Below are 26261 nucleotides of genomic sequence, written 5' to 3' on the forward strand. Positions count from 1 at the left end.
AATGTAAGTAAACACAAAATGCAGCTTTTATATGATCGCTCCATTTGTTAAAAGTAAAGGGTTAATCAAAACCTGCATTACCAAAGTAATTGCCCCCTTAAACCTAATAACTGGTTGGGCCACCCTTTACAGCAGGGGTGGGCAATTATTTTTTCCATGGGGCCACATGAGAAACAGAAAATTTTGTGGAGGGCCGGACCAAAAGGCTGAACTAAATTCTGCATAATATTAATTGTATTTCTTTATATAAAGCAATAAATAACATTGTTTTTACAAGCTGCTAAGACTGGTAAGAGTATGGAAAAAACGAGGTTGCCTTACAATAAATGTCATTTATTCAATCAAATTTCCCAAAACAATAGTTAACAAAACGTGAACGTTTGTACCCTTTTTTTTCAGTCACATTCACCCCAAAACACAATAAAGACATCACAATATTGTCTTTCTACTTCAAATATCAAGCAAGATACATCATATTATAATAACGATGCCGTGTAGGTATCAGATCTACAGATCGGCTCGGGCTCCGGCGCCTGCTGGTGACGTCACACTATGTGATTGGCTGGACCGTTTGAAGGACGATGTACAAGTTTGTGGTTGGTCTGGACAAATTACGGAAGTAGTTATCACGGGATTAGATTTCGTGGGATTTCATGTCATGTTCATGTCGCGTGCATTGCGTTTTTGTTGAACACAACTTCAAAATAAAAGCAATGCACATTCAGTCCATGCATGAGGTAAAATTAGAAAATATGCTTATTTTATAATTTCTAATTAACCTTACGCGGGCCGGTCAGAATGAACCAAAAGGGCCGGATGCGGCCCGCGGGCCGGAAAATGCCCAGGTCTGCTTTACAGCAACAACTGCAATTAAACATTTGCGATAACTTGGCGTGGAGGAATTTTTGCCCACTATTCTTTGCAGAATTGTTTCAATTCAGTCACATTGGAGGGTTTTCGAGCATGAACTGCCCGTTTAAGGTCTTGTCACAGCATCTCAATTGGGTTCAAGTCAGGACTTTGACTAGGCCACGCCAAAACCTTAATTTTATTTCTTTTCAGCCATTCAGAGATGGACTTGTTTGTGTGCTTCGTTTCATTGTCCTGCTGCATAGCCCAGCTGCACTTGAACTTTAGGTCATGAACTGATGGGCAGACATTCTTCTTCAGGATTTTCTAGTAGAGAGCAGAATTCATGTTTCCATCAATTATGGCAAGTCGTCCAGGCACTGAAGCAGAAAAGTAGCACCAGACCATCACACTACCACCACCACTGTGTTTGACTGTTGGTATGATGTTCTTATTTTGGAATGCTGCGTTAGCCTTACGCCAGATGTACCGGGACCCATGTCTTCCAAAAAGTTCTATTTTTGACTCATCAGTCCACAGAATATTATCCCAAAAGTCCTGGAGGTCATCAGGATGCTTTTTGGCAAACGTGAGATGATGCTTTGTGTTCTTTTTGCTCAGCAGTGGTTTGCACCTTGCAGCTCTCCCATGGATGCTATTTTTGCCCAGTGTCTTCCTTATTGTAGAATCATGAACACTGACCTTAACTGAGGCAAATGAGGCGTGCAGTTCTTCACATGTTCATCAAGGTTCTTTTGTGACCTCCTGGATCAGTCATCAAAGCATGCTTGGTTGAATTTTGGAAGGCGGGTCACTCCTGCGAAGGCTTGCCACTGTTCCGAGTTTTTTCCATTTGTAGATAATGGCTCTCACTGTGGTTTGCTGGAGTCCCAGAGTCTTGGCAATAGCTTTGTAACCCTTTCCAGACTGATAGATTTGAATTATTTTGCTGCGCATCTGTTCTTCTAACTCTTTGCGGCATTTTTTAAAGATCTATTAGCCTACTTCACATTGCCAGCCTGGTTCTATTTATGTGATATTTAGACTGAACAGGTCTGGCAGTAATCATGTCTGAATGTGGCTAGTGAAATTGAACCAAATTATCAACTAAATCTAGTGAATTGCTTGACTGATTGAGGGGGTAATTACTTTTTCACATCCGGCCTGGTAGGGTTGGGTAACTTTTTTCCATCAATAAATGAAATCATCATTTGAAAACTGCATTTTGTGTTATCTTTGTCTAATATTAAAATTAGTTTGATGACATGAAACATTTAAGTGTGACAAATATACAAAAACAGAACAAATCAGGAAGGGGGCAAATAACGAAGAGACAGGAGACAAAGTTGGAGGTGGCGGAGTTGAGGATGTTAAGGTTTGCGATGGGAGGTTGGACAGGATAAGGAACAAGTACATCAGAGGAACAGCACATGTGGAGAGCTTGGGAATTACGCTAAGAGAGATGAGACTGAGATGGTACGGGCACATCCTGAGAAGAGATGCAGAGCATGTTGGAAGGAGAACGCTGAAGATGGAGCTGCCAGGCAAACGAAAACGAGGAAGGCCAAAGAGGAGATACATGGATGTGGTGAGAGAGGACATGAAAGTGGCAGGTGTGGTAGAGAAGCAGGGTTCTCCACTTTTCAAAAATAAAAGGTGGCGGAGGGGGCGGGGCCCCGGTGGACGAAGCTGACGGACTTTAGGCTTTTTTGGCAGTGAAACTGACCAATAAATGGATAGGAAATGCTAACTCATCGTTAAAATCACTTTACAAAAAATTTACACATTCTTACTGTACATATCTTTATTGTCAATGTGAGACTCATCTGACATTTCAGTTGAAACTGATGCGCATCCCTGAATTAATTAATTATATTATTTTCTCATCTCATCTCATTATCTCTAGCCGCTTTATCCTGTTCTACAGGGTCGCAGGCAAGCTGGAGCCTATCCCAGCTGACTACGGGCGAAAGGCGGGGTACACCCTGGACAAGTCGCCAGGTCATCACAGGGCTGACACATAGACACAGACAACCATTCACACTCACATTCACACCTACGGTCAATTTAGAGTCACCAGTTAACCTAACCTGCATGTCTTTGGACTGTGGGGGAAACCGGAGCACCCGGAGGAAACCCACGCGGACACGGGGAGAACATGTAAACTCCGCACAGAAAGGCCCTCGCCAGCCATGGGGCTCGAACCCGGACCTTCTTGCTGTGAGGCGACAGCACTAACCACTACACCACCGTGCCGCCTATATTATTTTCTGTTTGTGAAAAATAAATGAATTTCCATGCATAAACAAAATACCCAATTACAATAAATGCATACGTTTTTTACAATACACATGATGTTAATTGGGTGAAACCACTCCAATCCATGCACGAGCTGGTGCGCGTGCCCGAGACTGGCACTACAAAGCCACCCCGGCCTCCGTACTTTGGGTCCTTTGACCCAGAAACCCGTAAGTCCTGCAGTAAACAAACAGTGAAGCAACAGGAAACTGCAGCTCTCGCCTACATGATCACAGATACGTAAAAATAAAAGACCTGACCTTGTGTGTGTGTGCTGTTATATGATTACTGTAACTGTGTATGGTCAGAAAAGACGATAGATAAGCATAACCGTTGCGCAATAACGCTACAAACACCCGCAAAGTTATTTAGCTGCTGGCTAGCTGCAGCTTCCGACGTTACTGTGTCAGTATAGTGTAATGTAGTGCAACGCAGGGATAGCCCCATATGCATTCGTTTAATGGTCTTCTGCGTGTTAAATAGTTACAAAATTATAATAAAGTGAATACAATTTATTTGGTGTATACTGATCAAGTTACGTATTTAATTTTATTTTTGGCCACGGAAAGGGTTGCGGGCTGGAATTATAACGTGGCGGTGTGCCACTTTAAAAGCGCCTGTGGAGAACACTGAGAAGGATGCGGAAGACAGGGAGCAATGGAGACGAAAGATCCGCTGTGGCGACCCCTAATCGGAAGCAGCCAAAAGAAGAAGGAGGAGGGGGCAAATACTTTTTCACAGCACTGTATATGGCCAACAGAATCACATTTAAGACTTGTCCACAGTAAACTGAAATACCTCATGTTACCCGATTGTGGTTTTATGTCATTAGAAAATTGATACGTCATTTAAAATGTGAAAATAAACAATATGCATTTTAGGTGGGGTTTACATTAGACCGTATCAGCGGATCATCAGATTAACGTTTTTAAAACGATTCGCGTGCACACAGCAACGCCAATACACGGATACACTAATCACATGACTAATTAGACGGCACACAAGTTGAAATGTGTCAGTGCAGCTCAGTGCTTCCTCCTCAGCGGCTGCGCTCCAAATCACTCCGCCCTGAACAGCGAGTGCCCTCTGGAGGGTGCGCACTCCGGCCCTGCGCAGCTCACAGAGCGCGCGAGTGAAGCGCACGAGCAGTGATTCGGGACTGAGCCGCTGTGTGTGTGATCCCAGTGCATATCGGGCATGTGCAAGTCACTCACCACTTGCAAGTGGAAGGATGGCAAGCCTAAAGACAATCATAACTACACAATGGAGCACTTGCATGTGACGTCACAGCCGATCCAGATTGTGACAGATGCCATCGTGTCGGTCAAACGCCATATTCCGCCTTCTACTTCTACCTTTTCTTCTGGAAAACCCTACTATATGCAATTCTACTACAACGGCTGCGGCTACAAGCTCTCCCTACCTGTGCACGTTTTTTGTGTGTATTTTTGCGTGGTGTTCGTCTGTACCGGACTTCAATATCCACTACAACCGTATGGACTTACTGGACATTGGTTTCCAGCAGAAAATGACAGTTTGTAGCGATTTCCATCGCATGCACAACATTCCGGACGAGAAAAAAAAAAAAAAAAAAACATTCCGGACGAGATAGCGAGACCAGCAGGGTCTCCATGGATTGTTATCGGAAGCAAAGCGAAGGAGGCGGCGCCGGGAACGGAAGCAAAAGCGAGGCTGCAAGCAGAGCCGGCCTGTTGACTAAGCTCAGAAAACAGCCACTCAAATCTCCACTACCAAGCCTCTACCTCTCCAACGCCAGATCCATGTAAACAAGACGGACGATTTGGAATTACCTTATTCTATTCTATAATCGGCTGGTCAGTGCTATACTCAATACTTAAGTGACTTACCCATCCAATGAGGATTCTAGTTTACAAGATGCCACGTCTGAGTCGCTGACAAATCCTGAATTTCTGTAGAGATAACTGTCCAGAGATTTATAAGCACGCAGTGTTTAACCACTGAACAGCGAGGGAAAGTTAATGAGGTAATTATACACGTCCGGGTATTCCGCTGGCAGTTCAAAATCCGGTCGTGAAAACTCCGTCCGGTAAGCCATAAGGGTCACAAATCTGTAGATCGTTTATTTTAGACATATATCTAGTTATCTGTTCATTAGAAAAATGAGCCATGTAGTCCGTCGGTTGAAATTAATCCATTCTGTACACGAGTGCAGCAGTATTCAGCGGTGTTTTTTACCGACAAGATGGCGGTTGTGTACTTTCCGGTCACGTGACTGCAAGATCTCTATGGGCAGTATTTGCATCTTACCATGAACAACATTAAGAATGACAAAGCAAAGCATTATATTCATACTTTTATACTCTTTAATGAAAAACAAAAAGGTGATACAAGGCGGAAACAATAGCAGGAAGTGAAGTCCGCGCCGTTTTTCAGCAGTCGCGTCACATGACCAACGTGGCATGAACAACGCCAGCGAATCAGGAAGGTGGATGTCACAGTGACGTTGTCCAATGACGACGTCAGCTAGAGCTCAGCACTGCGTTTCCTCGTATCTCAATGTTTACACAGCACCGGATCAGATACGAACTGGGTTGAATACGTGGGCCCTGGCGGATTCAAGTTGTTCCGCCTGTGGAGTCGTTTCCCGGCGTTTTAATGTGAACGGACAGTGCATCCGCAACGAAAACGAGACGGATACGGTCTGATGTAAACTAGGGCTGTGCCGATAGACGATGCCATCGTCCATCGACGATGGTGGTCATCCATCACGATGGAGAGCCACCATCGTGATACCACGCCCCCTCCTGTCATAAACATGCATATACGGTATCATCTGGGCCTATTTAACCTAAAAAGTTAGTTTTTTGTTAGTTTAGTTAGTTAGTTTTGTTTAATATATAAATATATTATATAACATATATATAAATACATAATTATATAAATCATTATAAAGTAATATCCTATTACCGCTTGTTCACGTAGGCTATGGTGCAGGGACGTGCTAGTGAACATAACGTGGTTACACAAATACAGTATGCTACTAATAATACATTTCGACTTCATTTTTTAGCCTACACTATACTTTTAATGTAAAATTTGTCATGTTGTTCAAACAAATAGCCACTATTAACGACTTCAGTCGGGAAATATTTCACCTTATCAAACGGCAGTGAAGCGCAGACTTCGGCAGAAGTCAAATAACTTTAATCTGGTAAATAGGCCTACTTTCAGACACAAAATGGTCCACTCTAAGCCATAATGTCAAACCAAATGGAAGAATGAAGGTGATTCTGATAAATGTAAAGACAGTAAAAAAAAAAACAATATTAAATCATGATTTTAAAAGCTGGTGCAATAATTCAAACACTAATAAATTGGAAAAATTAGCGCATTCAAGTGCGCACTAAAGGCCGAAACGCATCTTCAATTGATATGGTGTAAATAAACAATGAGTAATAGCTTAAGTGTAGTTTCTTCTCATAGTTTGAATACTAGTCTTTCATTGTTAGAGCTGATTAATATCTTGCCGTGATCAGTGAGTGCTCGGGGAGGTTCGTTTCCACCTGCGCTTTGCGCAGCTCATTTCTCCGAAGCCAGCTGTGCGCAAACGCAGTGTTGACTGCTCGGCAAACTCCAAACGCTCGGTCTGTACTGGCCCTCTGTTGCGCAAGCGAGTTGGTTATGGCCAGGTTCAAATTGTGCCCAAAACAACTTAACCACGGCCATTTCAATTGCCTGATGGCTGTGACAATATTCGCCCCGTTGTTATGCAGGCGATCTTTTTCTCCTCTATTTTCCATTCGGCAAGTGTCTCGCGCAATGCGTCTTCTAAATTGTCCGCTGAATGTGTCTCTGGCATGAAACTCGTCTGCAGGCATTTGGACTCCACATAATGTATGGTAGCTGACATACAGGGCATCATGTTGCAGCTGGACCACATATCCGTTGTCAAGGCCAAATATTCCACATCACCTAGCGCTTTTTTTCCTTTACGTGCCAAAGCCTCGGATGAGTATCTAATACTTTTAATAATAATAATAATAATAATAATATATTTAATAACGTGGTATTAAAATCCCCCCCCCCGATATCATCGTCCATCACGATGTTTGCACTGTAAACATCGTCGATGCCAATTAAGGGGACATCGCACAGCCCTAATGTAAACACCACCTTAGATACGCGACTGAGACTGAGGTTGTTGCACGGACGGAGGTGTGAGCTGGAAGATCTTACTGTTCTTTCCTTTGTTGAGGACCCACTGCTCCAACTGCATTTCCATACAGGACAAACTCATCATCATCATCTCCTATGATACACACAACCAACACAATCCTATAAGGAAGTGCATAAACCCACACACACACACAAAAAAAAATTGATTATTCGCCTTCGGTTACTCCCAGCCTTTCTCTCGCTCACCTTGATGTGCTGGTTGTTGGAGTCTCGGAGCAGTGGATTGGGCAGGCCCGCACTGTGTCGCCTCCAGCAGTAGTAGATCTCCATCACCACGCTGCTCAATCCGGGAGGCCACTCTTCCAGAAACTTCTGCCCTATTGCCTTCAAATAGCGCATGAGGAGTTCCAGGATGCCGCCGTTCTCCATGTTAGTGAGCAGGAAAGAATGCACTTCCTCATGCTCTGTGAAAACAAACAAACAAACAAACAAACAAACAAACATTAATTGATTAGGTCAAGCTTTAAGGCATAAATTCTAGCCCTCAGGGTCAAAGTCTAAGAAGCTAGTTCAAGATGAAGATTTATCTTCACACAGAGAGACTTTTATTCACAGTCGGCTTACGTTCTAGCACTCTGTCGTCAAAAGTAATCGCTGTGAATCACTGCGTTTCTATCAGCTACTGCTATGAAGTGCATACAAAGAAAAGGACAGAAAGAGAGAACAGATCTGACTCTCGACCTGTCTCTGCTGAGCTGATGTAGTCAGACAGGATCGACCCGGTGCCCTGGTTGAGCTTGGAGCTGGGTTTCGCTTCACACTGTGTGTCCATGTTACTGAGGCTTTCCTCATCCTCATCAACATCAAACTTCTTCAGCCTTTCACAGGAGATACACATACAGATCATACAAGAAGTTACACGAATACAGTAATGTCCAACTCAGTCATAAAGAAGTTAAACATCAGCATATTATAAAAATTTTTTTTTTAAAAAGCGCATGCCGTGTCCGAAATCGCTCCCTACTCACTATATAGTGAGGACGCCATTTTGTAGTGCTGTCCAAAACCTTAGTGAGGATTATTTACACTCTATATAGTGCACTCAAAGTATCCCACAATGCATCACGAAAAGTAATGTACAACCAATTATCACTAACCAAAGCAATATATCCCATCATGCATTCCGGTCGCGCTGAAAGAAATCAAATTAAAAGCCTCAAATTCGATTTAATAAAATGCAGTGGTAAAGAAGAAAGTATTCAGCCTTGATTTTAAAAGAACTGAAAGATGCAGTATTGATTAATGTGGAAAATGCGCTCAGTATAATATATCACAAAAATACATGCGTGTTATTTACCAGCTGGGAGGTCCGTATCGTGAAATACCGTGACCGAGGTCTTGAAAGTACTGAACAAGGCCATCTGGGCCGAGGTCAGTATTCAAGGCCGAGGTCATGGTATTTCACGATACGGATCGACCTTAAGATGGTAAATAATATATTTATTTTTTTTCTTTACCAAATTCTAACAGAAAACGAGAGCACCCGAAAGGGAAAACCGAGCTGAGCCGCCATTTTGAATCCTCATTCACGGCTGTAATGCAAATTGCTTCCTCCTCGGTATACAAGTGCACGTCCATGGCAGGAAAAAAAACTACATTTTGCCGCCTATGTAGTCCCCTATTTATACAAAATTGAGTCATTCAGGATTCAGCCATGTTTTTGCTCAGCGTTAGCAACAGTTACAGGTTTTTAAATAACATTTATTTTTTTCCTTTACGAAATTCTCACAGAAAACGAGAGCGCCCGAAAGGGAAAACCGAGCTGAGCCGCCATTTTGAATCCTCATTCACGGCTGTAATGCAAATTGCTTCCTCCTCGGTATACAAGTGCACTTCCATGGCAGGAAAAAAATACTACATTTTGCCGCCTATGTAGTCCCCTAAAGCAGCTAGAGATAATGAGAATGAGATGAGATGAGTCATTCAGGATTCAGCCATGTTTTTGCTCGGCGTTAGCAGCAGTTACAGGTTTTTAGCTTTCTCCTGAAATGTTTCCTTTTATTTCTTCTTCCTCAGGGTAGTAAAACTCGCTTTCATTGTGAAGACTGTCGTTATCACTATCCATGATGTAAAATTAATGCTATTATGCTGAGAAATGCTGGCAAAAATTTACAAGAATTTTGATAAAAATATTATAAATAAATCTTATAAAAAAATAAATGTTGACAAAAATTGCTACTATGTTTGTTGTTGTGAACGAGCGAGTTGCCACAGGGGTCCGTACCGTAGGATACGGACCCGCTCGCCAGCCAATCAGGGCGCAGGATTTGATGGAAACCGGACAGTGAAAAAAATAAATGCATGTATTTATTATTTTGAAAACCCACCTGATCTCAAAGTCCTTCCCACACCATGTGGCGCATAGGGCGGCGCTGATCTCCGTTTCCGTAGCCCTCGGCCTCTTGCCTATTACATAGCTAGGGTTACAGTGGAGGGCGGTCCCTCTGGTAACAGCGAGAGTTTGACTCCCCACTCGCATCTGTATTGCCAGACGGCAGTAGGTACCATTTTTATGATGGTCTTTGGCACGACCCGACTGTGAGTAGAACTCGCGGTCTCCCGATCGAGAGGTGGACACGCTAACCGCTAGGCCAACTCGTGGTAGCCGACTGATCTGGCATGTTTTAATTGTGTGACAGTAATGACGTAAATACCAGCGCGACGGAGTAGTGTCCGAAAGCGTTTTTTTCCTTTTCATTTTACCAATGAGCTCACTATATAGTCCTTTATATAGTAATTCCCTATACAAGGAGTAGTGAACGAGTGAGCGATTTCAGACACAGGAATGGAGTGGCACGGTGGTTAACATGGTCGCCTCACAGCAAGAAGGTTCTGGGTTCAAACCTCACGGTCGACTGGAGCCTTTCTTTGTGAAGGCTGCATGTTCTCCTCGTGCCTGCACGGATTCCCTCCAGGTATTCCGGTTTCCTCCCACAGTCCAAAGACATGGGGATTAGGTCAACTGGCTACTTGAGTATGAACGACTACGTGAGTGTGAATGATTGTTCGTCTCTGTGTTAACCCTGTGACAGACTGGCAAACTCTCCAAGGTGTACCCCGCCTCTCACCCGAAGCCAGCTGGGATTGGCTCCGGCCTCCCCCATGCCCCTGACAGATAAGCGGTATCGATAATGGATGTAAAAAGCATATTAGTACCGTGGCGGTAGAAATTTAAGCAGCAGCTCTTGGAAGTCGATCTTTTCTTCCTTCTTGCTTTTGGTGTTGCGAACGCGTGCAGACCTCCTCTTGGCGGTCTCTCCACAGTCCTCCATTGTTCTCTTCCTCTTGGTGGCCTTCTTCACTTTATCGTTCAGTGCCGAGTCGAGAACTGGAAGGACATCTTTATCAATTAAATCTATTCAGAACATGAATTCCTAGCAAGCAATTAAAGTCTGAGGAAAAGGAATAGGTTCATGTGCTAGTTAAAACACTGCCAGCTGTAGTCGTGCCACATAGTGATATACTCGATCACTATGAAGTATTTCAGTCAACATTTGTCAAACTCAATCAGAACCAACTATAACGGAACAATTTTAAGGAGAACATTGCTTGATACCATCCTGCTGGACACTGTAACATATACTTAGCTTCCGTTTTTAAACTTTTCAGATGGTCGCACTTCATAAAATCTTAGGAGAAAACGTCTAATATGGAACACACGACAGAGACCCCATGTATTTGTAGTAAATCTTAAGTTGAAATTTTAAAAAAATAATTTTAGCAAATTTTCTTTTTAACAAGTGCACATACATGCATCCACGATGGTTAATGAGCTCTCAGTGCGGGTTACTCACCACCAGGGGGCGCAGTAGCATTAGCAGAGGTAGCAGTAGTTGTGACAGTACCATTCAAAACAGCAGCAGCAGCAGTAGTAGTAGTGGTGCTTGTAGCAGCAGCAGCACCAACCTCGATGGAGCTCTGGCTCACTTGCAGTTGTCCTGAGATGTTACTGATTTGAGCCTGTGGCTGAAGAGGGCACTCGGAGGGCATGGACTGGCTGGCACTGGGGCTGCTGGAGTCTGCTGGAGGTGGTGGAAGAGGCTCAGGTGCTGGAGCAGAGGTGGAAGACTGGGGAGACTCTGTGGCTGGGGCTATTTGAACTTGGGCGACATCTGAAGGTGCTTGGAGGACGCAGTCTGGATCACGGTACATGGTGAGGTCAATTCGGCGACCGTAGTCAGGTCTTGGAACCAGGCACTCGTTCTGGTGTTTGTACATGGCCAGGAAGCTCTCGCCTATGCTCTTCCAACTGCAGTGGGAGGGAGATGATGCAATGATGTAAAATGTCCATAAGAAAAAAAATTCACTAGCAGGAAAATAAATAAATAATTTTTGCATATGTGCATCCTGCCCAGTAGGTACTCCACATCCTCAGTGTTTCTGGTATAGGCTACAGATCCACCATGGCCATAACCAGGATAAAGCAATTACTGAAGATGAATGAACATGTTATACAGTGGTGCTTGAAAGTTTGTGAACGCTTTAGAATTTTCTATATTTCTGCATAAATATGACCTAAAATATTTATTTATTGAGGAAAATGATCCAATATTACATATCTGTGGGTGGCAAAGGTATGTGAACCTTTGCTTTCAGTATCTGGTGTGACCCCCTTGTGCAGCAATAACTGCAGCTAAACATTTCCAGTAACTGTTGATCAGTCCTGCACACCGGCTTGGAGGAATTTTAGCCCATTCCTCCATACAGAACAGCTTCAACTCTGGGATTTTGCTAGGTTTCATCACATGAACTGCTCGCTTCAGGTCCTTCCACAACATTTCGATTGGATTAAGGTCAGGACTTTGACTTGGCCATTCCAAAACATTAACTTTATTCTTCTTTAACCATTCTTTGGTAGAACGACTTGTGTGCTTAGGGTCGCTGTCTTGCTGCATGACCCACCTTCTCTTGAGATTCAGTTCATGGACAGGTGTCCTGACATTTTCCTTTAGAATTCGCTGGTATAATTCAGAATTCATTGTTCCATCAATGATGGCAAGCCGTCCTGGCCCAGATGCAGCAAAACAGGCCCAAACCATGATACTACCACCACCATGTTTCTTATGCTGGAATGCAGTGTTTTCCTTTCTCCAAACATAACGCTTCTCATTTAAACCAAGAAGTTCTATTTTGGTCTCATCCGTCCACAAAACATTTTTCCAATAGCCTTCTGGCTTGTCCATGTGATCTTTAGCAAACTGCAGACGAGCATCAATGTTCTTTTTGGAGAGCAGTGGCTTTCTCCTTGCAACCCTGCCATGCACACCATTGCTGTTCAGTGTTTTCCTGATGGTGGACTCATGAACATTAACATTAGCCAATGTGAGAGAGGCCTTCAGTTGCTTACAAGTTACCCTGGGGTCCTTTGTGACCTCGGCGACTATTACACGCCTTGCTCTTGGAGTGATCTTTGTTGGGGAGGGTAACAATGGTCTTGATTTCCTCCATTTGTACCCAATCTGTCTGACTGTGGATTGGTGGAGTCCAAACTCTTTAGAGATGGTTTTGTAACCTTTTCCAGCCTGATGAGCATCAACAACGCTTTTTCTGAGGTCCTCAGAAATCTCCTTTGTTCGTGCCATGATGCACTTCCACAAACATTTGTGAAGATCAGACTTTGATAGATCCCTGTTCTTTAAATAAAACAGGGTGCCCACTCACACCTGATTGTCATCCCATTGATTGAAAACACCTGACTCTAATTTCACCTTCAAATTAACTGCTAATCCTAGAGGTTCACATACTTTTGCCACTCACTGATATGTAATATTGGATCATTTTCCTCAATAAATAAATAACCAAGTATAATATTTTTGTCTCATTTGTTTAACTGGGTTCTCTTTATCTACTTTTAGGACTTGTGTGAAAATCTGATGATGTTTTAGGTCATATTTATGCAGAAATATAGAAAACTCTAAAAGGGTTCACAAACTTTCAAGCACCACTGTATATCTGTGTGTCTCCGACTTGAATGAATCTTCATCCAGATATGCTTGATGTTTCTTACTATTATTATTCAGTAGTTGACATGGGTGACTCACGTGAAGCGTTTGATGGGCTCCACCAGCTGTAGGTCTTGCAGAGGAGGTCGTGCGAGTTTCGCCTGCCTCTGTCTCCTCAGCTCCAACGCCTCCTCTACAATACTGTGAGCTTCCTCTTCGTCTGCGTCACTGTACTGCATGGTCATATCACTGTAGACAGAGGCAAACAGGCACACACACCCCTCATAATCCCATAATCACGGTCAAATTTCTATATATACACGTATATCCGTGTGATTATCAAGACTGTGTCCAAAATCACTCGCTCACTACTCCCTATTCACTATATAGGGAATTCTACATGGAGGACTCATGGTTTTCCCCAAAGCGTTTTAGCGTATCGGGCCTGATACGCTTGCTCTGCCTGCTTAGTCGCTTTAGTTAAAATCCGATACGCTTAGATTTATACCGATACGTTAAATTTCCTACCCACAAGTAACTAGATACATAGGAGAGCAAATAACAGATCCATTTACATACTGATTGATATTTGTGTTAAACAAGCGGTCTTTTTTTCCCAATGTTTGTGTTCTGTCAAAGTAATATGTCCGCGTGGTATGATGTAAACAAACTGTAATCTGTTGGCTACGTCAAGATCACGTGTTCAAACCGTCCAATAAAAACATCGAAAGAAAACGTCAGACATCCCGGAAGTTTCCGATTCATTATAAGCGATCTCATTGGCTGCCGATGTCGTCCCCCACCAGACGGACAAAGCCGACTGATTTGAATAAGCTAGGAGAAGACTCGCTGGACAAATTAATCCACATCAGCATGGATGACAGCGAGATGGACTATGAGAGGGTTGCCCGACATTGGGCCAAGCAAAAGCCAAGGAGAATTAATCTGCTTTAAAGGAGTAGAAAACTTAATTCATTAGTTTGGGTTTGCAGAAAGATTATGTACTTATAAACACTCTCACGAAGTGAAGTTGTCCAAATGTGTCAAATATAGCATAACTTCAAATAATCATCATAAGCATTTTTGGCAGTGTGATGTCACTGGGATCCATTTAACAAAAGAAGGCTCCGGATTATTCTTTTGTTAAAGGCTCACAGTGACATCACACTGCCAAATACGCTTATCATTATTATTCGCAATTATGCTACATTTGACACTTATAAACAAATTCCCTTCATGAAATGTGTTTAAAAGTACATAGCCTTTCTGCAAACTTAAACTGTAGAAATTAAGTTTTCTTTTCCTTTAAATATATGTTTTAATCTTAATCTAGTCCATTTAATAAAGTGCAAAAATTTAAACTTTATAATATGCAGTTGCCTTACTTTTCTTTTCAGTGCATCTTAGTTATACATATATTACGGTAATTGCATCAGAAATATTCTAAATCATTACAGTTATAGTAATACAGCAACTTATTTTAAGGCGGCAGTTCTTAGGTTCAGATCCCTTTGTGATCAACAGGAGGTCATGATGATTGATTCTCTTCATTGGATTGCATAAGATGGAGCAAAACCACTGGTCATGTTTTCATGCACATTTTTGTTACAACACGACTTGATCATAGGTAATTAAGGAATCCCTGTAGATTTTCAAATCTATCGTATACCTCAGTAATCTATAACAAAACAGTTTAACTTGCACGTTGAACTTTAAAGGAACAGTCCACTGTACTTCCATAATGAAATATGCTCTTATCTGAATTGAGACGAGCTGCTCCGTACCTCTCCGAGCTTTGCGCGACCTCCCAGTCAGTCAGACGCAGTCAGACGCGCTGTCACTCCTGTTAGCAATGTAGCTAGGCTCAGCATGGCCAATGGTATTTTTTGGGGCTGTAGTTAGATGCGACCAAACTCTTCCGCGTTTTTCCTGTTTACATAGGTTTATATGACCAGTGACATGAAACAAGTTCAGTTACACAAATTGAAACATAGCGATTTTCTATGCTATGGAAAGTCCGCACATGGATTCGGCAGTGCATTGATACGGAGCTCAGATATCAATGCGCTGTCGAAGCGCGCAGAAGGTGTTATCACTGGTCATATAAACCTATGTAAACAGGAAAAACGCGGAAGAGTTTAGTCGCATCTAACTACAGCCCCAAAAAATACCATTGGCCATGCTGAGCCTAGCTACATTGCTAACAGGAGTGACAGCGCGTCTGACTGACTGGGAGGTTGCGCAAAGCTCGGAGAGGTACGGAGCAGCTCGTCTCAATTCAGATAAGAGCATATTTCATTATGGAAGTACGGTGGGCTGTTCCTTTAAGGTGAAATTTCAAATGTGTTTACATTAATACTATTTAGGTCAGAAATCATTGAAACACTGGTAAAATCTATGCTATAATCATGGATCTAAAACCTCTGAGACCCTGAAAATGCACCTGAGAGCATCTATTTTCAAAAAATTTTCCGGGGGAGCATGCCCCCGGACCCCCCCTAGTTTCGCTTCGCGCCTTTGGCGCTCAATTGTCTGTGTATTATCATGCCAGAATTTAGGGCTTTAATTTTTTCTGGGGAAAACACTGGGACTATATAGCGAGCTTATTGGTAAAATGAAAAACCGCTTTCGGACACTACTCCGCCGCGCCGTTATTTACGTCATTACTGTCGCACAATTAAAACGTGCCAGATCAGTCAGCTGGTGGGTTTTCAAAATAATACACACATGTATTTTTGTGATAAATCCATATTATACTGAGCACATTTCTGACATTAATCAATACAAAAGTACCTGCATCTTTCAGTTCTTTTAAATCAAGGCCGAATACTTATGCCGCTTTTCCACTACCAACACGGCTGAGTCGGGCTGAGCCGTGCCGTGCTGAGTCGAGCTGAGCGGGGCTGTTGGAGTTGCATTTCGACTACAACCGCGCTGAACCGTGCTGGCTGGAAGTGGGTGGACACATTGGGTGGAGTTAGTGAAAGTGGGTGGACGTCACGTGATGTCGTTAGGCGGCACAAAAAGTGACATCAGTGACCTTTTAAGCGGTAGTCTCACGACCCAGATAGTAAACAATAAACATGGAGTCGTTAGTGTTGCTGGTCTTGGTGCTGTGGCTTGTTGTCACCGACAACGCCAACAGATACTGGCAAGAGCGTATAGATGAGGCGAGGCGCATAAGGCTTCAGAAATTCTCGTAATTCGTAATTCTTCCGGGTTTACGGTGTTTACAGATCCCAGCGTGCTCGCGGGGCGTGTGTGGGCATGTGAGGACACTCCTCCTCACCAATCAGTGCACAAGGGAGTGTCTCCTCACGCCCCTAGCCCCACTCGGCTCGGTTTGGCTCGCTTCAGCCCCACTCCAAAACCGTGCGAGTTTTGGGTGCTGAGTAGGGCTGAAGCGAGCTGAGTCGTGCTGCTCTGAGGTAGTCGAAACGCGAGCCGTGTCGGGCTGAAGTGAGCTGAAAAAGGGTAGTGGAAAAGGGCCATTTCTTTCTTCTTTGCCGCTGCCTTTTATTAAATCAAATTTGAGGCTTTTGATTAATTCCTCGCTCTGTACTGTAACTTTTATCCTTGTATTTTATGTCATTCTATTTTAGCTTATTTTCTATTCCCTTACTATTTTTAATCGTACTTCAATGTCTGTTCATAATGTGTTTCTTCCTCCGTCCATTCACCCCAACACTTTTTTTCTTTCTGTGTGACCGCAATGCATGATGGGGCATATATATTGCGTGGTTAGTGCCCATCGGTTGTACACTATTTTTCACGGTGCATTGTGGGATACTATGAGTCCACTATATAGGGTGTAATAATTCCCACTGTACATTTGGACAGCACTACAAAATGGCGAATTCACCAAATAGTCCACTATATAGTGAGTGACTTCGGACACAGGGCAAGTCTCAGTGAACAGGAAAGAGGAGGGCATACAGTTTTGAGAACAACTTCATGGAGTCTCGTCTGAGGCAGGGTTGCTCCTCAAAGATCTTCTCCTTCAGGACCCAGCCTTTAGTGTAGCCTATATCTTTCTCCAGAGCCTTGCAGATGTAGTAGAGGCAACCTGCCAACCAACCACAACCCATTTATAAGCCAAATAATCCTCTGATATATTTACTACAAGACACAAACAATGCTTTCAGATGCAATAAAGTCAATTAGTACAATCAAACACTAAGTCAAGGTTTTGAGCATAAAAACTCTCAAATGCAGACTTTAACAAGAACAACAACAAAAACTCTCATGGAGTACGTACAGCTGTAGTCACTGAGCGTGTACAGGACAGTGATGAGGCTGTCGAGGCACGGCCAGTGGTCGGGGTTACAGCGCAGTCCCACCTCGAAGGCATGACGAGCCAGTGGGATGCTCACTCTCCTCAGAGCCACCTGACCCAGCTTATACCACATGTTCACATCTGTGGAGTCCAGCATGACAGCCTGCACAAAAATGACACACACATACAGTCAGGGCTCAACATTAAGGGCTGCCCGATTGCCCGGGGCAAGTGAAACATGCATTCGGGCAAGTTGGAATGAGCATTTATTATGAACTTGCACCACAAAAATTAGGCTTTTATATCTTTTATTTCAATTCTAGAGATGAAAGTGGAGCCAAGAAAAAAAATCCTGAATTTTTGAAAGTCAAACTAAGATGGGGGGAACGTCCCCCGAAAATATTTTAATAACATAACATGCAAAACCCTGCATTCTAGTACTTATTTTCACTCAAACAAGTTATAACTTTTAAGCCTTTTTCTTTCATGTACATTAATGTTTAACATGTCAAAAATATCAAATGTAATTCCCCTAGTTAATGAGTAATTTTCAGGAGTGCATTTAGAAAACGTGATGATTTTCCTGGCTACACAGTTCATTACTTTGAAAAATATCAGACAGTTGAAAGTAAACTCAGCAAAATCCCAAAACAGTCCTGTTAAAAAGTAAAGGTCTGTTAGGTTACGTTCACACTGCAGGCTGAAGTGACTCAAATCCGATCTTTTCGCCCATATGTGACCTGTATCCGATCTTTTATTGACAATATGAACGACACAGATCCGATTTTTTCAAATCCGACCCAGGCCGTTTGGATATGTGGTCCTAATTCCGATTCCTATCCGCTCTTTTCATATGCGACTTCAGTCTGAACCGCCAGGTCGCATTCATCCGACTTGCACGTCATCAACAAGCCACAAACGTCACTATTCTGCGCTGAAGTAGGCGGCGGGTCTCTCAAAAAAAAGTTACAACAACATGGCGCATAATCACGGGCGCAGATAGAGGGTGGGACTCGTCCCACCCAGATTTAAATTCACCTCGTTCGGTCCCCCCCACTTATAGGGAGGAAAAAACGTCTATGCTGTCTTTCTTTGCATAAGGCAAACCTCACGGAAAAAATCAAAAGACTAATTACCATTCGGTTTATTGAGGTGCACAGCAGTACATACATAGTTGCAACAACTCCCATAAAACAAAGACTGATATTCGGTTGGTTGAGCTGCGCAGACTGCACAGGTTGCGAGCTCGAGCTTGGTTGCTATGGTAACCCACAACAAGTTTGACAGGCATATCGGGGTTGGTTTGCTGGCAGCTTTGTCCCCCCCAGTTTTTTGTCCCCCCCCAGTTCAAAAAACGTATCTGCGCCCCTGCGCATGACATCAATGCGAGGGACGCTTCGGGCTGTGAAGGTTCTGAATCTTCTCAATGGAAGGACGCAGAGGTTAGGGAGCTGATTTCCATTTGGGGGGATGCAGCTATTCAAGCTAGATTGGATGGGTCATACCGCAACCGGGCGGTTTTACTTCCGTAAACACTGGCCATGCTCACTGCGTGTGACATCGTCGTGTCCTGCAATGCGCATGCGGAACACTTTTAGGTCGCTTTTCGTTCATACTGAGGATCACATACAAGTCACATATATTTGTTAATGTGAACGACCTCACAAAAAAATCGGATTTCACAAAAAAATCGGAATTGAGCATTGAGCCTTGCAGTGTGAACGTAGCGTTAGAGTTTCTAAAGCTTTCAGGTTTCAATGTTGGGGACGTTGAGCCTCGTTTATCAATCTTTTAGTAGAGTTGTGCGTTTGCAGAAGCTAAAGTGAACTAAACATTTCCAATTCATATTTATGCGAGTTGAAGCCAATTGTTTACATTAGTTCGTATTGTCTGTAAATTTAAACACACCAATGAATACCACATTTCTCATGTAAATCAGGGGCGTAGCTCGGATTTTTCAGGGTGTGTGTGTGTGTGTCACACACTGACTGGCAGCCTGAGTGCATTATGTAACAAAAAATAAATTACCACTGCTAGTTTTAGGCAGCTTAGAAACCGGCTCTTCCATTATTGCTGTTTCTTCCACGTTTTCTTGATGCTGTGTTCTAGAAACGGCACTAAAACTTAGCTTCGAAACCACAAAATGCAACTCTGATGGAAAAAAATATGTGATAAATTGCTTACCTCTCTTCACATCGAAAGAAGGAGGAAAGTTTTGCTTGTTTTGACATGGCGAATTATTAACACAAGAAAATACTCGTAATTCGCAACTAAAAAGACTGCAGCTACACTGGCAGCTTGAACATGCTTTCTAGTGCGATTGTGTTGCGCTTGCGCAGAACGGTGTCAGTCCTGCGCGCCTTAGCTCGTGCACCTGAAGGCGCGCCTAACGAGCTCCGGCACGCGCGCCGTTAACAAAGAACACCTGTCTTTAATCAATGAACTATGTTTGGGCTATTTAAGGACCGCGCCCATGCAAGGACGATGCGAAGTATTACACCGCGTCTTGGAACGCAAAAAATCCGAAAAATACATTTTTCCATTCGGGAAACCGGAGAGTTTCAAGAGTTTCGTCAAATATCCGGATTTCCGGGTAAATCCGGAAGACTTTCATCTATAAGTTCCTAAAAGCGTCCCTCATTACGTATCCGCCATTATGTCTTGGCTGTTTTCTTACTCTCGGTTTCATTTACTGCTTTGCAAGTTATTTTATATTTCCCCCCGCTGTTGTAGTATGGTACGTGTACTGTTTCGACCCCTTGTGCATGACGTCACGCATCACGTGATAATTACAGCTGGAGTCAGACAGACACCGTCTTTCATATAAGCAAGGCTTCATCTGTCTTCAGGTTAATTTTTGCGCTGTTTTTGCTTGTTCAAACAGAGAAATAGATAAAAGGCATTACCGTCTCCCCGCTATCAAGAAAAATTTCAACAAATAGAAGCAAATGCTTCAAGAATAACGAAGAAACAAGTGATTAAAGAATACGAAGAGATGAGCTCAGCCTGAAAACTCCAGAGAAATTCACGATTGTATTTAAAATGTATTTTACAAAAACAAAGTCGGACATGAGGATGGAAGCATTTGCTTAAGAATCTCGTTTTGTTTTTTTTCTGCTCGCATTCGAGTTAGCGCCTTCATAAAAGTGTTTGATTTTCTTACAGGTGAAGCCGCTTCCTTATTCGACACAGAAAACCCAGATTGGTTTCAAACAACTCGGGCATTAAAAAAAAAAAAAAAAAAAAAACTCAACAAGGAATGACATGCATGATAAATCCTGAAAGAACAGAACAGATTAAGAGCAGAGAGAGCTGGAGCTTTGCTTCTGTCATCACATGAACACAGTCCTGTGCAAAATATTTATCTATCATTTTTCTTTCTTTTGTTTTCATCCACCTCTAAGTTCATTAAAAAAAAAAACCCGCGCTGCGTCATGACGGGCCGACTGCATTGATTCAGTTACAGGTTGCCAGGTCTATATAAAACACCTATAACCTACACACTAAACAATCATTTTAAACTCAAACATTATCCTGTCTGTCGTGATGCAGTGTATTTTTTTAAATTTTTTTTAAAACCTAGAGGTGCAAGATATAACAAAAACCCAATATATAATTAAAGCCGCTAGCGGCCTTGACGGGCCCTCGCACGTGTGGTTCCGCAACCCAGGACATTCCACCACCCAACAAAACAGTCATGTCATATATTCATCAAATGTTCAAAGGTGATGTGCATGTTGCAAATGCCATGACTGCTTGACGGAAGAGAGATAGACAGACAAAGACTGTGTGTGTGTGCGCATGTGTGTGTTTCTGTGGTGTGAAAATGTAAATTTATATATGTACAAAACTATACGTGTCTCCTCCTTATCTATCTCACGCTGTAATCTTAAGTCATCTTAGCTTTCCTGTGTCTGCAGTGTGTGTGTGTGTGTGTGTGTGTGTACATGCAGAGTTTTCATATGTCTGCAACAAAATGCACAATGATGGCAGGTCACTAATATATAGATTTAGGCACTGCCTAAAAGTGGAGCTCCCATCTGTTTCTGGGTTGTAGAATTTTCTTATATCCTAGCCAGTCTCTTTTGGTTTAGTTCTTTACTAGCTAGCAGTGGCCACTAGGCGGTGTGTATGACTGGTAATTACTAACACTGGCCACTAGGCGGTGTGTATGACTGGTAATTACTAACACTGGCCACTAGGCGGTGTGTATGACTGGTAATTACTAACACTGGCCACTAGGCGGTGTGTATGACTGGTAATTACTAACACTGGCCACTAGGCGGTGTGTATGACTGGTAATTACTAACACTGGCCACTAGGCGGTGTGTATGGCTGGTAATTACTAACACTGGCCACTAGGCGGTGTGTATGACTGGTAATTACTAACACTGGCCACTAGGCGGTGTGTATGACTGGTAATTACTAACACTGGCCACTAGGCGGTGTGTATGACTGGTAATTACTAACACTGGCCACTAGGCGGTGTGTATGACTGGTAATTACTAACACTGGCCACTAGGCGGTGTGTATGACTGGTAATTACTAACACTGGCCACTAGGCGGTGTGTATGACTGGTAATTACTAACACTGGCCACTAGGCGGTGTGTATGACTGGTAATTACTAACACTGGCCACTAGGCGGTGTGTATGACTGGTAATTACTAACACTGGCCACTAGGCGGTGTGTATGACTGGTAATTACTAACACTGGCCACTAGGCGGTGTGTATGACTGGTAATTACTAACACTGGCCACTAGGCGGTGTGTATGACTGGTAATTACTAACACTGGCCACTAGGCGGTGTGTATGACTGGTGGTACACGTACAAACCACAAAAAATTGACTCGATGGGTTTATCATTTTTTTCTTAGGTATGGTGCTCCGCTGGAGCTCCGCTATTATTGTGTGCGTGTGTGTGTCTGTTTGTCAGAGGGAGAGTGTGCTCATAGATGTTGCGTGTGCATGTGAGCACATATTTGTGTGTATGCGCATAAATATGCATATGACTGAGTGTGTGTATGAGTGTGCACAGAATTGTATATGTTATATCATCAGACTCATGATATCCAATATTTTGTAAAGTTTCAGATCAATCCATCAATGAATTGAACATTTTTTCCCCATTTCCTGCTTGGCCAGATGGTGGCGCTGTGCTAGGCATCTGAATTACACATGTGAATATCATCACAATCAATACACAATATTTTGTAAAGTGTCAGATCAATCAGTTAAGGCATTGCCAATTTCTGGCACATTTACTGCTTGGCCAGGTGGTGGCGCTATAACAGGCAGGCCCATTGGGCGTCAGATTATCATAATAATCATAATATCTATTGAAGTAAGAAGTGTCCGACCATACAGTCAATCCACTGTGGCTTTCTGACACGTTTCCTGTTTATGTGGCAAGATATTAAAATCATCAGGCCATTTCAACATATTACAAGATATCAAAAATCCCTTCGCAATTTAATATCAGCGACATCTTCGTATCACGTATAACAAATTTCACATGAATCTCATGAACCGTCTAGGAGGAGCATGTTAAAATTCATCATGTGTCAAAACATACATATTCAAAACCCTATTCTTTCCTTGGCCAGTTGGTGGCGCTATACCAGACAGGCCCATAACGGCTAAAGAGTATCAGAATCAGAATCATATTACAAGATATCAAGTTCAACATTCAGCAATATCTTGGCATATTATAGGTTGTAATATTACAACATATCAAAAATCCCTTCGCAATTCAACTTCAGCGATATCTTGGCATCATGTTTGCCAAGTTTGACATGAATTTGATGAACCGTCTTGGAGGAGTACGTTAAAAATGACCATGTGTAATTTCACTATGGCCTTATGACATCATTCCAAAGTTCTACCCATTCATTTCAACGGGAAATGGAAAAAGGGGCGCTATGAAGTCCCTGGGCCACGCCCGGGGCCAAAAGTCTGTGGCTGAGTAGCGGTGACGATGACTGATGTGTGTATCAAATTTCATGAGTTTTCGTGCGTGGGAAATGCCTCAAATAAGGCCAAACGCGACATAAGAATAAGAATAAGAATAATCCTTCGAAAAACAATAGGGTCTCGCACCGAACAGTGCTCGGGCCCTAAATATTCTCAAACACAGTATTGTTCAAAAGTCTTGGCACCCTATTGTTTTCTTCATACAAACTGTGTTATAGATTTCTATTTTATGATTTCTGCATTACCGAGTAATGAACCTACAGTCTGAGAGAGTTCTACACAAACACACTGAACTTTACAACAGCTGCATGCATGTAAAATGGAAATAAATTGACTAAGGGTGTATTCAGACCAGGATAGTTCGATAGTTCACTTGCTTTGGTCTGAACCAAATGTTTTTTTTATTTTTTCATTTTGGTGCGGTTCGCTTTCACACTGTACATTTTAGTAAGCGGACCAAAATCTGTCAACAAAGCCACGCGCCCTGAGGTCGTTCAGCTATTGGTCAGAGACGACACGCGCACAAAGCGTTAAGTTCAAAAGTAGTCATGGAGGCTTTCCGTGCTGTTATTCTTTTTAATGTCATCAAAGCTATATGTTTTTTCCAGTTTTTACTGTTTTCACAATTGTGCGATTACTATGCTGTTGTACAAGTAATTTATCAACGATGACTTCAAAGGGCAAGGCGGCTACGGAGGATAGCGCTGATGAGTGCACATCATGTTGTGACAGTTCTGGCTCTTCACGCAAGACGGAGGAGGTATGTGTTGGGATATTCGCCTTATCCATTGTAATAGATGAATTTCTTTTTTGCGTCGCTAGTACCGCCACTTTTTGAAAGAATGTCCCTGATTTTAATGTAGGTCTGACGGAGTTTCTTCACTTTTAGCTGACATTGTTCTGGGGAGCGCGTGAACCCCTTCTTCATTTTCTCACTGAATACAGCAAACACGTCGGCATTTTTGTGTGTTCTCTCCAAAAGCTCAGATATGTGGACATCTGCCCATATATCCACAAGGGTACGCGTTTCTTCCTCGGCCCACGTTTGCCCCCTACTCGTTTTTTGTACTCTGTAGTCGAGCCTACCACTGGTCTGAATGACTGAACGACTGTTGTAAGGTTCCCTTGACAACCGAAACAGTGTTTGCACTTTGCGGTGGAGTGTCAAGACTCTGTTTCCCATAATGCTCGACAAACGACGGAAGCTCCCGAGGTACAAAAAAGCAAAACTGTCGGATTAGGTCCGGTCTGCTTTCACACCTCCAAAAGATCCGCACCGGGGTTCCTTTGGTCCGGACCGAGTCCGACCTTGCAGCTCGGTCTCGGTCCGCTTGTTTGGTCCGGACCAGACTTCGGTGGTTTGTATTCAGACCAACCCAAAAGGTCCGGACCAAGGGAAATTTGGTTCGTTTGGTCCGGACCAAACAACGTAGGTGTGAATACGCCCTAAGACAGGAAAAACTATTTTGGATAAAATTGTTATTGTCCGTTACAAGTAAAAAGCAACCAATAACAAAACTTAATAATAAACTTAATCAATAACCAAACTTCAACTCAATGTGTGATCTTCATTTTATGTTGCAATTCACAACTATTCTATGGTTTTCCAAAGGGAAAAAAAAAAAGGTAGTACTCGCAAAATAAGGGGCAAGTGGAAATTATTTAAAAGTTAATGTCAAGCCCTGATAGTACTGTGCAAAAGTCTTGGTGCGCCACCCACTGCCCCATACAAACTTTGTTATGGATTTCTATTTTATGACTTCTACGTGATCGAGTCAGCACAAAAACATTTTCAAGTTCCAAACGTATGTTCGTTCGTTTTCCAGCACAAAATGAAATACTGTAGGAAAAAAAAAGTTTGTATCTGAGCAGCATAATACATAAGAGACCACATTTCAGATTAAGGGCCCGTTTACACGAGGACACTTGGGTAAAAAACGACTAAATATTTTATCGGAAGTGCCTTTCGTCTACACGGGGACGGCGTTTCCGAGGCTGAAAAACGGAAAAAATTGAAAACGCCTTCCAGAGTGGATAAGTTAAAAACAGCCCCCGTTGCATATCCGTCTAAACTACCCAATACGCGAAACTCTGCTCGGATCTGCTCACGTCGGGTACGCGTTTACGTCATACATATGTCATACAGTGTACATGCCAGCCCGGGAAGTAAGAAAGTAAGTAAAAAAGTAAGAGCATGTCTGATTACATCGATCCAACGGACCTTCAAGCTGCTCTGGCAGCTTTAATAAACGTCCAGGAGTCCTTCGAACATCTATACCGAATCTGCACATATACCGTTAATGAACAGAGGCGGGTATAGTTTGCTCTTACTTACCATAGCCAGAGTAGTCAAAGTTTTCGCGGCGCAGATGTGCAGATCAGACAAGACGGAAAACGTTGCGCATGCGTGCAGACATAGCGGAGGTCTTTCACAGCACCACCTCGCCGCCTGGCATGCACATCCAATTGAATTCCACACATTTATGCGTCGCCGTATAGACGTAGATTTCCTCCTTGAAAACGGTCGTGTAGACGCGGAAAAAAGTGAGAACGAAAACGGACTTTTGCGTTTTTGTTTCAGACCGTCCCCGTGTAAAGTGGGCCTAAAAAAGAAAATATAATGAAGGCTGCTGGGTTTTGGTGCAAAATTAAGACGCGAGTCTGACAGTCAAAGTGTCCACAAGGACTGTGGCTGGTTCTGTAAGA

The 26261-nt window shown here is 42.9% G+C and overlaps 1 protein-coding gene across 4 annotated transcripts in view; it reads right to left on the reverse strand.

Moving 5' to 3' along the window:
- The window catches only part of cabin1 (calcineurin binding protein 1), a 210975-nt gene that overhangs the window by 180566 nt on the left and 4148 nt on the right, over positions 1-26261 (reverse strand). For all 4 annotated transcript variants that reach the window (XM_060931349.1, XM_060931348.1, XM_060931347.1 and 1 more), the window contains exons 6-13: positions 17566-17746; positions 17244-17373; positions 13407-13556; positions 11160-11614; positions 10522-10693; positions 8047-8183; positions 7552-7769; positions 7366-7438 (exon numbers count right to left, since the gene is read on the reverse strand). In XM_060931349.1, coding sequence (XP_060787332.1) covers positions 7366-7438; positions 7552-7769; positions 8047-8183; positions 10522-10693; positions 11160-11614; positions 13407-13556; positions 17244-17373; positions 17566-17746 — 1516 coding nt within the window. The remainder of the gene's footprint in view (positions 1-7365; positions 7439-7551; positions 7770-8046; positions 8184-10521; positions 10694-11159; positions 11615-13406; positions 13557-17243; positions 17374-17565; positions 17747-26261) is intronic.

The sequence above is a fragment of the Neoarius graeffei genome, chromosome 10, assembly GCF_027579695.1.
Source record: "Neoarius graeffei isolate fNeoGra1 chromosome 10, fNeoGra1.pri, whole genome shotgun sequence".
NCBI classification, from domain to species: domain Eukaryota; kingdom Metazoa; phylum Chordata; class Actinopteri; order Siluriformes; family Ariidae; genus Neoarius; species Neoarius graeffei.